Raw genomic sequence first — 12931 nt, forward strand, 5'->3', positions numbered from 1 at the left:
AGTCATGTTAACAAGGTTATTTATTTATTTTTCTTATTGGTATGCGAAAACCCGGTCACTCTTATTCATTAACCACTTTGTTTAGGAATCCATTGTGTGCATCATAAAAACAATGTAAAAGTTCATAACATTTTTTAATACTGTTTTTTTCTTTTGTAATGTTTATCTTGTTGAGTTTTTTAAACAAGTGCATCTATGTTCATCTCAAAGTTTATATCCTTTTAAAATTAATGCTTGGATAAAATTTGTGTAAATATATATATATATATATATATATATATATATATATATTGTCAAAAACATTATTACAAATATTAATAGAAAGAGAATTAATATCATAGATACACTTACTAATAATTACAACAATAGGTCATTATAAATCTTATTAATAAAAAAATTAAGTATTATGATTAAATTTGAATATAAAAATAAAATATATATTAATAATTTTCTATTTATAACAATTTATCATATTCAGAATAAAATGATTTTCACAATCATCAATAATCATTTCAAGTTCTTAACTTAGGGTATAAAATTTTGGTTGACACTCATTTTACCACACGATAAGGTTTGCATTTAAAAAAACGGAATTGTAAGATAAGATTTGCATGTATTTATATATTGTAAATTGATTTTGTATTTAGTTGATGTGAGACTTCTAGCACATCCCTGTGTCGATAAGAGATAGAATAATAAACAAATAAGCAAGAAACTTCGTCAAGATAGGCTCTAACTTGTGACTGTCATGTCATGTTAAGAATTGACTTTAAGTCTAACTCAACCTTGCAAGATTAGTTTGCAAGGTGAGGTTTGCACCTACTTACACACTATAATTTGGTCATCTAATTTATTTATAACTGTCAACACATCTCAATATTATTTGCTCTATAACTATTGGCACATACATAAGATCACACTACTACCACTCATATTCCATGTATAACATATCACCAGTCACACTTAGTGATTCATATATAACTTATCATGAATAACACTAAATGATTAAAAGCTTGTTATTATTCATAAAACACACAATATCTCATATCATTAATCAAATAACCTCTTTTTAGACACTGTAATCTACTTGTACACATATACATAATAGTTTTCAACTTTAAACATACTAATTTCATCATGCAAAAGTCAGTTATGCAACACAATCCAATCTTACTATCGCGAGATACAAGATTTGGTCTCTACATTATTTCTACATGAATGAAATTTTGTCACTTGAACAACAATCACTCACTTAAACAATAATATCTGATTTGAGCGAGAATATTATCATTTAAGAGAGAATATATCATTGTGAAAAGCATATTATCTATGTCTTATTTTCACTTGAATAATAGTATTTTTATTAAGTAAGAAGTATTTGAAAAAACAAGAGATACAAAAACACCTCAACTTATTTATCAGTTGAAACATTCTGTTAGGGTTGAGCATTTACCACTAGGCCAAAAGCTATAACCATTAGTCAAGGCAACTTTTTTTTTATTTAATAGTGTAACACAAGCTCAAATCCCTTGATTCGATTGTGACCCGGCTCACTTGGCCTCTACAACGGGAAAATTGATGGCACATGAAACAATCTCCCCCTCAACAATTGCAACAATCTTCCCCTCAACAATTGTCCTAGTTGGAATCTCACTCTTGGATTGTAACTTGGCCAACTTGACCTTCGCCACGTGACAATTGTGCAACTCGCAACAATCTCTCCATTAACAACTGCCCATCAAGAATCAAACTCGTGACCTGATCTCTGATACCAATTGTTAGGACCGAGTGCTTACCACTGGGCAAAAAATTACAGTCATTAGTCAGGGCGCAACTCTTTTTACTTAAGAGTGTAACACAAGCCTAAGCGCTACGATTGTGACCCGACCCACTTGGCCTCTGCCATAAGACAATTGATGGCACCTACAACAATTTCTCCCTCAACAATTGTCCAACTAGGAATCTCATTATAGGATTGTGACTTTGTCCATTTAGCCTTCGCCACAAGACAATTGTGTAACTCACAACAACAAAAAGTGTTGAACTAATGAAAATAACATGTCTTGAAAAGTTCCACATCGCTTGAGATAACCTAGGGGTGAGTGTTAGTGACTATATAAAGGGCTCTAAGTCCATGATGTTCCTTCCCCAGAGTCAAAGACACTTTATGCTTGTATTTGATTCTTCTTATTCTTATTTTTTGTACTCGTGTAATAAGAGCATGGTGATGTGTGGGTTAAATTATTGCTTTGGAGAGTGTAGGTGTACTCGGGGTCAAAACGCACGGGAGAGTTGTCTATGTGTTTCCTTGTGTTTATTTTATTTCTCTATTAAATCAAGTGATTCTCAGGGGGTTTTCCAATAGTGGTATCAAGAGATATGGTTCGGTAGGATTTTTTCTTAGTATGCTCTATAGTTGCAGCTTAGTCTGATCGTCCACATCAGAAAAAATTAATTCCTTGTTAGAGAATCATCCTTGTGTTGTTGAAGTTGCAACAAGAAATTTGATAGAAGGATCATTGTCAGCATTGTGTTGACGCGGGAAATCTGCAGTTGGGTTCGTGGAGGTGCAAGGACTATGAGTCGTGCGAGATCTACAGTGGAGTTCGTGTGTGGTGAGATGCTCCTGGATCTGCGGAGGTGTTTCGATTTTCGCATGGTGGAAGATGTCTAGTGGTAGAGTTTCGCGCGGTGCTTTGTTGGCGACGGGATGTCGTGGTTCCATGGTGGTGCTACGTCAATCGGTGTTACGTCACAATGTTTGATGGTTTTGCGTCGTGGGTTGCGGCATAGTTTCACCGAAGTGTGTATGGTGTTTATGAGCGATCATTGGATAATACTTATGCAAGGTGTGTTGTGATACACGAATATTGGTTAACATTGATATAGAGTGCATGAAAATTCTTAGGATGGTTTGATTCCAAGAGGAAATTATGGGGATGGTTTAATTCCAAGTGGAAATTCTTGGAATGGTTTGATTCCATGTGGAAATTTTTGGATGGTATGATTCCAAGTGAAAATTCTTCGAATGGTTTAATTTCAAGTGGAAATTCTTGGGATAGTTTAATTCTGAGTGAAAATTCTTGGGATTGTTTGATTACTAGTAGAAATTCTTGGGATAGTTTAATTCCAAGTGAAAATTCTCGGGACGATTCGATTCTAAGTGATACATGGTGGAGTATGATGGCTGGTATAGACAATGAAGATGTGTTTATTTTAATCAGGGTGTAGAATTTTGGATTGATGAAAATAACATGTATTGAAAAGTCCTACATCGCCTATGATAACTTAGGGGATCTGTGTTAGTGACTATATAAAAGACTATAAGTTCATGATGTTTCTTATCCCGAGTTAAAGACACTTGAAGATTGTATTTGATTTCTCTTGTAATAAAAGATTTGTGAAGTTTGTGTTAAATTATTGTTTTGAAAAGTGTAGATGTACTCAGAATCAAACGACATAAGAAAGTTATCTTTATATTTCTTTGTATTTATTTTATTTTTCTATTAATAAAGTAATTTTGGAGAGTTTTCCCAGTTCATCCTTAAAAAATTTAAAACATCAGTTAACAATACATTATTAAATTAAATTAAAGGGTTAAATATGTTTTTGGTCCCTTAACTTTCAGTGAATTTTGGAATTAGTCCATTTTAAAACTTTTGACCAATTTAGTCCTTCATCTTCCGGAATACGTGGATTTAATCATTTTAATCAAATTTTGTTAGGTTTATTTGATGTTTCGTACGCATTTTAGGATTGTATTTGAGTTGTTTATACTGTTTGACATATTTTTGCTTTAATGTTAAGTCAAATACTATTGTGAAATGCACTTAAAATGTCAAATAAACTTAACAAAATTTGATTAAAATGACTAAATCCACGTATTTCAAAAGATGAATGACTAAATTGGTTCAAAGTTTCAAAATGGACTAATTCCAAAATTCACTGAAAGTTAAGAGACCAAAAACATATTTAACCCTGAATTAAAACACTCCTGTCACCGTATTAAAATTACTACTTTAAATACAAGAATAACATAAAGGTATCGTAATCCAAAATAATTAAAGCATATAAAAATAAACAAAAATACAATTTTATTGCTAAAAGTTGACAATTCATACGTTTTCATGTTCTCAAATCATATCATATAACCATACTAATTTGTAATTTAAGCTACTCAACAACTCAAAGGTCTAACTTTATGCATCCTCATCACTTATTTTAAAAAATTCAACTTCATACTAAACGTCGACTTAGATAAACTAAGTTTACGAATTCTCTTAATCTCTGGACTTACCTTTTTAAAACATTTGATCATTTAACTTAAATTTAATTCCACACTAAGATTCCAAATCAATTGAGTTAACATAAGTTAAAGTTAATTATTCCCTTTACCTACATTTTCCACCATAAAAACATTTCAGTAGGAAAAAAAAAACGTTTTTAAAAGTTTTGATCATTTGAACAAAATTCAAAAATGCTAAGTGTAAATGACAATATGACCGAAAAATTATACAAATATTACATTAGATTTTAGAAACAATGGAAACAAATGTTTCTCCATCCATTCCAAATTATGTTCCATCTAAAGTTTGTTTTTTAAACAAAAACAACAATAAATGTATCTGTATATAAACTTTTTTAAAATATTCACAATACATCACTCAACATGACTCTTATTCTTAATATGTATATAATATTTTCAATGCATTTAGTGATATTATAAACTTTCATACACTTTTTAATTCTTTTATATCTTTAAGAATTTATTTTTAACTTCCCTTTTTTCTCATTGCTTAAACCTAATATCTTTAAGATTTTTATAACACCTTGTAGGAGTAAGAGAAGGAAGAATTATTTTCAATCCACCAATTTTTCAATAAGAGTAAGTTCCTTTATGCTTTGGATATTATTTATTTTATTTTATTTTTTATTTTTTGGAATTTGTGATCCATCAGGACGAGGTTAATTAATAAATTCTCTCAACTTTACTGAACTTTTATTATTTTTGTTCTTAATGTTTAAATATTCTGTTACAGTTCTTCTACTCGACTTGGGTGTTACTCTTTAGAGCAAAGAGTTACATTTGAGATAAATTATTTATGTTTTTTTAATAGAATATTATGACAAATGATATAGATATGAAATTTTTATCTCCATGCATGAATTATTTTGTTTGAATACCATTTAAATGTTTGAGATTGGGTGAGAGTATTAATTTGGTTATAATAAATTATCATTTTAAAATATTTTGAATATGATAGCCAGTTCTTAAATTATCGTTTTAAAATATTTTTGAATATTTTGAAATATAATTAAAAACATTAAAAATAGACTTAATTACTATTTTCATCCCATAATTTTTTTATTTGATCCATTTTTTTTTCTTTATTATTTTTTTTGTTAATTTGGTCTCTAATCCTTTAAAAAGGTTCAATTTTTTTTATTTTGTTTTAATTTTTTTAATTATTCATTCAAAAAGTTAATCTGCCGTGTTTATGTTGTGCCACGTGTCAACTTGAGAATTTTTTTAATTTTTATTGTTTTTAATTAAAAAAGTGTCACATGACAGGTCACAATTGTGTCACGTGTCAAGGGTTGTTTTCAATGTAGTCCATCTATTTACAATTTTAATTCAATTTAGTTTCCCAATTTTTTTAAATGAGTCAATTTTGTCCTATCTAATTTGAGACCAAATTATTAATTAAGTTTAATTACAACTTATATATACATGTTAAAATAATTTTTAATATATTTATAGATCAAATTACTCCACCTAACTATTGAAAATAGTATTTTTTTTGTACATGTGTACAAAATTTAAAGTGTACAATTACAAGTGAACAAATATAAGAAATAAAATAACATGAGTATTTAGGGAGTGATTTATGTATAAATGATAAAAAATTATTTTAACATGAATATATAAGTTGTAATTAAGCTTAATTAATAATAGGTTAAATATGTTGTTGGTCTCTTAACTTTCAGTAAATTTTGAAATTAGTCCATTTCGAAACTTTAGACTAATTCAGTCATTCATCTTTCGAAATACGTGAATTTTGTCCTTTTAATTAATTTTTGTTAGCTTTATTTGATGTTTCTTACGCATTTCAAGATTGTATTTGAGTTGTTTATATGATTTGTAACATTTTTGCTTTAATGTTAAGTCAAATACTATTATGATACGTGCTTGAAATGTCAAATAAACTTAACAAATTTTGATTAAAAGAACTAAATCCACGTATTTTGAAACATAAAGAACTAAATTGATCAAAAGTTTTGAAATTGACTAGTTCCAAAATCCTCTAAAGTTAAGGGACCAAAAACATATTTAACTCATCATTAATTTGGTATCAAATTGGAGATGATAAAATTGAATCATTTAAAAAGATGAGGCCTATATTGAATCAAAATTTTAAATAAAGGGACTAAATTGAATACAACCAATATGACATAATTCTGACCTGCTACGTGGCAGTATATATTTTTTTAATAAAAAACTTTCAAATTGACACATGTCACAACCATAAAGTGACACCTGACAGTTTAATTTTTTTTATAAAAAAATTAAAAAATTAAAAATTCTACAAAATGACATGTATGTCGACGGTATTAACATCAACTTAACCACATGAACCAAATTGAACCTGTTTAAAAAATTAGAAGACAAAATTAAACAAAAAAATAATAAAGGGACCAAAATGAATCAAACCAACAAATTAGGGTACTAAAATAGTAATTAAACCTTTTAAAATGTTTTACAATAGAAGATCCAGAATACAAAGTATTATATATTTCAAAATGTAAAATAAAATATATATTTTCAACACTACAATCCGAAAAACAAAAATTTGTATTTTTGGAGAAAAACAAAATTTTCTATTTTGAAATATACAATCCAAAATACATTATATAATTCGAAATGCATATGATTTATGTAGAAAATATGAAAGTGCAGGAAGAAAGTGCGCTTCTGACTTGATAAAAATGAATATGTCATCTTATAAAATGGTTAACATACCAAACTGTTCCGGTAAGTGCTCATAGTCCAAAAGTTTTTCTTTTTTTTATGCAATAAATAATTTTAAGTAGAGTATTCTATTTAATTATTATATTTCATTTATAATATTTAAATTTAAGATTTTTGTTAAAATTGATAAGAGATATTAATGTATGATTGTGGAAATTGAAAAATAACTTAAATGCACTTAAATAAAAAAAAATAATTAATTGAACCAAAACCTCATTTTCCACGAGTGCAATTTATATATTGCAAAATAGGGAAGAGAGCGTGTATCCCACGAGTCTTATCGCACCCTCGTTTCCCACGCTTACCTGGGAACGGACTCTATCGTTACCATTTCTCAGTCTTATATATTTTTAAAACCTAAAATAAGAAATTCAACTTTAAAATACCATTCAATCATAATTAGTAAGTTTTTTTAATAATTATTTACCAATAATAATTTTTTATTAATTAATAATATAACATTTTACATATCATATACACATCTTAATGTTTTTTTTTTCACATTTAATATAACTTTAATGGAGCATTTACTTTGTTATTTTCATTAATAAATAATAAAGATATTGAATTTTTATTTAAATATTTTGTAATTACTATAATTGAAATTTTTTACTTTTTGAGTAACACTTTAAAATATTCGATAAATTAAAGTCTTTTTTAAGTCCACCACCAAACTACTTATAAATCTAAGACTAATAATGAGTGTGTTTTGTGTCATATCTCAGATATGATTAAAAAGAGAATGATAATTATTTTTACATTTTAAATATAATTATCAATTGATTTCTAAACTCGTTATCAATCATTTTCTATTAGATGAAATTTGTTTGTTTCAATGCGTTACCCACTCCTATGCGAACATTTGGTTGATTTTTTATCAGATTTGAAAAATCCTTGCCAAACAAAACGCTGTCGTTTGAATGAAGGGTATTGGTTGGTTTATCCATTTTCAAACGGCTTCGGAAAAAATAAAATATTAATGTTTTTCATTAAGCAAAGTCTATTCAAGATGTTGACTTCACCCTTGTTACATTGCTACAACGCCGCCGTTGCTATAATCAACAATGTAGATATTTTTATTTTATACAAAATATTCATTAAATATAAATCATATTTTAAAATAGAAACCTCGCCTATATGTTTATAAATAAAATATATAGAACAATTTATCTATTAGATTTTATTGTACTGATTAAAAAAAAACCCAAAATTGGCTTACCATTACATTTCTCTTTTCAACTGGAGAATTACGTGTCTCGACAAAAATTATTCTCTTAAATAAGTTTTGCAAAATAAGAAATATTTTAATTATATTTCTATTTTCATGTCTGAAAATTGAATCAGCAAACCAAATGAGAAGATAGACCATATAACAAGAGTTGTTTATTACAACAATAATTTTATTGCAAAGAAGAAAATAAGAATAGATTAATGCGAATTATTTGACCATTGAATTTATTAATTTCTATAAATATGTGGTATCAATATATGAAGTGAAGTAATTATGTAGTAAAAGTTTGGTGTTTGGTATTTGGTGTTTTGGTGCGTTGCGTTTAAGGAAGAAATCGAAAATCAGAAAAATGGCACAATCATCGATCGGTTTTACTCTGAGCCAGAACCTGTTTAAAAGGAACGTTGCGGCAAGTGTGATTACGCACACTCCTTCCATTTTCAGAGGATATCGTTCTCTTTCTTCTCTCTCTTTCTCTCAGAGGAGAAGAAGACACCACACACCTCTCCTTCTCTCCGCCTCCTTCTCCTCAACGACCGCCATGGGTGAAACTCCCGCCACCACCGCCGATGCCGGCATGGACGCCGTCCAGCGCCGCCTTATGTTTGAAGACGAGTCCGTTCCTCTCTTTTAATTCCGTTTTTTCACTACTTCTTGTGATTGTGTCATTCATTGATTGGTTGATTGATCTGTGATTTGGTTGTTGAGAACGGAATGCGGTTTTCTCGGTCAACTGTTTTGTTTGTTTGATTGGGCGGCGTTAGTGTGTAATTGGACTGTTGGTATGTGTTGCGGCGCTTTGATTTCTTTAGTTTCGCTAACGTTGACCGAAACGATTTTCTGAAATTTCCATGATTCTCCTTCGTTACTGTTTTACGTGGCGAGGTGTGTACTTTGAAACGTGCTCAATCGTAGCATAACATAAAGTATTAATATGTTGAATTTTCGAACAACAGCTTTTTGTGCGTACGAGTCTCCAACAGAGAATCATCGGCGGCTACTTTTTTTTTTTTTTCAGTCACCGGACTGATTTACTCCTTCGGTGTCTATTATTTCTCATCTGAATTCAAGGAGATGAGTGAGGACTGAAACCTGCAACTTGCCATATGCATGACCTTGTCTTACTCCATTGGATCAATCCCTTGGGTCTGTTGAGGGTCTTTCTCTAATGAAGTTTCGCGATAAGAAAAAAACAGAAGGGGATGAGATGGAATCAATATGGCCGTGCAGGTATAGCTGAGTCACCCTCAACTTGAGGTGCTAACCCGATGAGTGGCCTTAGCACTTCAGGTGTGCCTTTCACTATAGTCGTCTTGCAATTGATGGCTGGGAAAAGTATGTGCATCAGTTCCGGTTAAATTATTGATTTGGAAGATGAATTAGGTTAAATCAGAGTGATTAGGATATTCTAACCTAACCTTTGGTGTTTCTTCTATTGTTCTTAGAATCCCTTCGTTGCAGGTTATGCCTCTGTTATTCAGAATCATGAATGGTTAAGGATGAACCACCATTTCATAGCCTGGGTTTTTTCTAATCTGTCCATTTAAGATTTTTGGTCCATTGAATCTGTTTCTCAATTTCATAGGCTACTTTTGAAGTTTAGAGCATAGATTTGAACAATTGAGCTTTTGAATATCTGAGATGTTTCTGTAATGGGAAGTGACTTTACTTTCTTGAGTCTTGTCTACATTCTTTTAACGAATAAGGCTTTAAAATTCTTTTAAGCGAGTGTGTTTGTGATATATTATTATTATTATTATTTGTCTTGCCTCCAATTTGTAATTGTTTTGGGTTTGGAACATCTGCAGATGCATTTTGGTGGATGAGAATGACCGCGTGGTTGGTCACGATTCCAAGTACAATTGTAAGTGGACTTTTGATGCTCTTAGTTTTCAATTGCAACGGTTCACCTCGCTTTGTGTAAAAAAAATTGTTTTGTATGTTCTTTTACTTCAATAACTTATAATTTGTGTTTTCTGAAAAATGTGCTTTTTTTTTTCTGATTTGGGTGTTTGTAAATTCTGGGATGTACTATCATTAAATTTTCTAGACATATTCTCTGATATGAAGATTTGAGATAAAAAATATTAATATTGCGGTTCATCTAGAAATATTGTGTTCTCCATGTTTGGAAACGTCTTCCTGTGATTAAAAGGAGTAAAATCTAAATCTTAAATATACTATCTAGTTTGGTTTGTAATGATTATGTTTTATCAGTTATTGTTTTGGATTGAATTAACAGCTATGCAGTAATTTTGTTTTCAGTTCTCTGGCATGCACACACATACAGAAGCATGTCAAGCGAGATCATGCTCTAGTGAGGAGGCTTATCCGGACCATATTATACACACATGGTTAGGATGAGCTTCTCTCATGATATGCACCCTACGTATAATGAATGGTTATTAATGAGAAACTTGGAAAAATTAGTAATTTATAATGTAGTAGAGAACCAAGCTATTACATTAATGCGAACAAACTACTGAATACCAATGTGGTAAGCGTTAAAGAGCTGCAAAATTTTTTTTTTGCACTATAGATTGATAGTAGATTTTGATCAACGTCATCAGTAGACAACTGAAATGGAATATAAATTTTCACTGCTTCTACGGATTTTGTCTTCCTAAAGAAATAGTCCTCGAGAATTTTTGAACATCTTTTTTAGATATCTAGTTTTCTTTTTCTGTTTTTCGGCTTCTCCTCTCTGCCTAAAGATCTGGTTAATTTATTCTTTTGAGCTTCATTGATTTTTATTAGGTCACTTGATGGAGAAGATTGAGGCTGAAAATTTGCTGCATAGAGCTTTTAGTGTATTTCTTTTCAACTCAAAGTATGAGTTGCTGCTCCAGGTATGTTTATTATTGATGTTTTTCTTGCCTCATAAGCTTGCAATTACATCTTGTTTAAACTAAACCTATTGATTTCAAAAGCATCAAGCAGAATTTGAACCTCATTTTGTTATATCATATCTCTGTTTCTGTGGATAAAATTTGTTTTTATGTACTGGTTATCAATTGTATCTATATTTCTCATTGTTGTTTCAGTGTTTTGTGCATACTGATTAGAAAGCTTTACATCTGCATGCAAAGCACGAGGTGGGCCATAGACCTAGTGGTCCTCAATATTTGAAGGGGAAATGACCTTTTGCTGTTAACTACTTGAATGTCACTCTTTGCAATTAATTTTAAGCATAAGGAAAATCAATAAAATACCAAGTCTTCAAGGTCATTCATTCACTGAAGTGACAAACAAGGTCACTAGTAACATTCATTTTTTTACCGGTTATAATTGTTCTTATTTGTAATTTGATAACACCTTCATCATGACTTGTACATTGAACTATTTATTGTGAGCAACATTGTAACATTTAATTGCCTCTTGTTTAAATTACTATTGTTGTTACAAAATCTATGTTCACTTAATGCTTGTATCTCTCGGATGACTATTTGGTGAAAAGTTCTCTATGTTGTATGTGTTTTAAAGTCTTAGATTCATGATTTAATTGGGTGTGTTGACTGAGATTCTCTGCTCTTCATGATGAAGCAACGATCTGCAACCAAGGTAACATTCCCTCTTGTGTGGACAAACACCTGTTGCAGCCATCCACTGTACCGTGAATCTGAGCTGATTGAAGAGAATGCCCTTGGTATACACTATGTACCTTTTATATTCATTCAAACGACTAGACAAATCTACTCTGTCATTGCTCCTTTTTATTTACGTTTTTCCATCTTGTGTTACCAGGAGTAAGAAATGCAGCTCAGAGGAAGCTTTTGGATGAGCTCGGTATTCCTGCTGAAGATGTACCAGTTGACCAGTTCACCTCACTGGGTCGCATACTTTACAAGGCACCTTCTGATGGCAAATGGGGAGAGCATGAACGTAAGCCAATTTAATTGTTATCAACTTTTTCAGCAAGCCGATTAAGTTGTATAACTAACCAGGGTTAATTAACAATAATTTAGGCAATGCAATCATAAATCTAAATATGCATCATTAATAGCTCTCTCAGTGCTATTTGGGGCATACGTTTTATTCCAGCTGAATAGGTCCTAATCTGCTGATATTTGTGCGTTTATGTATGTGCAAGGAATGTTAATTATTGACAACTTTTCTTTATCCTCTCCTTGATTTCAGTGGACTATCTGCTTTTTATTGTCCGGGATGTTAACGTGAATCCCAATCCTGATGAAGTGGCTGATATCAAGTATGTGAACCGCGACCAGTTGAAGGAGCTGTTGAGGAAAGCTGATGCAGGAGAAGAAGGTCTGAAACTGTCCCCATGGTTCAGACTAGTTGTGGACAATTTCTTATTCAAATGGTGGGACCATCTCGAGCAAGGAACTCTCGGTGAGATCATTGACATGAAGACCATTCACAAATTGACATAAAATCAGAGAGCAGCTTGCTGCATCATGTAATGAAGGGTACCTGTATTCCCACCCAATAAGAGTCAAAATGAAAACCTATTTTCTAAAGAATTTCGGAGCAGTACCTCAGTATTTTCAGTGATAGCCAGAACATTAAACTAGAAGAATTTGTTGTTGCATATTTCGTATTTTGGGATTTGAATAATTAAGATGGTTAGTGATTTGAATCAAACTTTATCGTGGTGTCGGTGTTTGTTAGTGGATTTTTTTGTTTACATTTTAAACATTGCAATGATTAAC

The 12931-nt window shown here is 30.8% G+C and overlaps 1 protein-coding gene across 1 annotated transcript; it reads left to right on the plus strand.

Annotated features, from left to right (window-relative positions):
* The first annotated feature begins 8526 nt into the window (after window positions 1-8526).
* Window positions 8527-12884, plus strand: LOC114185005 (isopentenyl-diphosphate Delta-isomerase I). The gene is made up of 6 exons (XM_028072473.1): window positions 8527-8876; window positions 10070-10125; window positions 11019-11110; window positions 11805-11907; window positions 12006-12143; window positions 12399-12884. The coding sequence occupies exons 1-6, from the start codon at window positions 8611-8613 to the stop codon at window positions 12650-12652; spliced, it is 909 nt and encodes a 302-aa protein (XP_027928274.1). The 5' UTR covers window positions 8527-8610; the 3' UTR covers window positions 12653-12884.
* The last annotated feature ends 47 nt before the right edge of the window (window positions 12885-12931 follow it).

The sequence above is a fragment of the Vigna unguiculata genome, chromosome 5, assembly GCF_004118075.2.
Source record: "Vigna unguiculata cultivar IT97K-499-35 chromosome 5, ASM411807v1, whole genome shotgun sequence".
Lineage (NCBI taxonomy): Eukaryota > Viridiplantae > Streptophyta > Magnoliopsida > Fabales > Fabaceae > Vigna > Vigna unguiculata.

What these genes read in the sequence shown, in the direction of transcription:
- LOC114185005 (XM_028072473.1), top strand. Translation starts at nt 8,611, where the DNA reads ATGGCACAATCATCGATCGGTTTTACTCTGAGCCAGAACCTGTTTAAA. An exon ending in TCACGATTCCAAGTACAATT is followed by an intron (nt 10,126 to 11,018) that starts GTAAGTGGACTT and finishes GATTTTTATTAG; the next exon opens with GTCACTTGATGGAGAAGATT. An exon ending in CAAATGGGGAGAGCATGAAC is followed by an intron (nt 12,144 to 12,398) that starts GTAAGCCAATTT and finishes CCTTGATTTCAG; the next exon opens with TGGACTATCTGCTTTTTATT.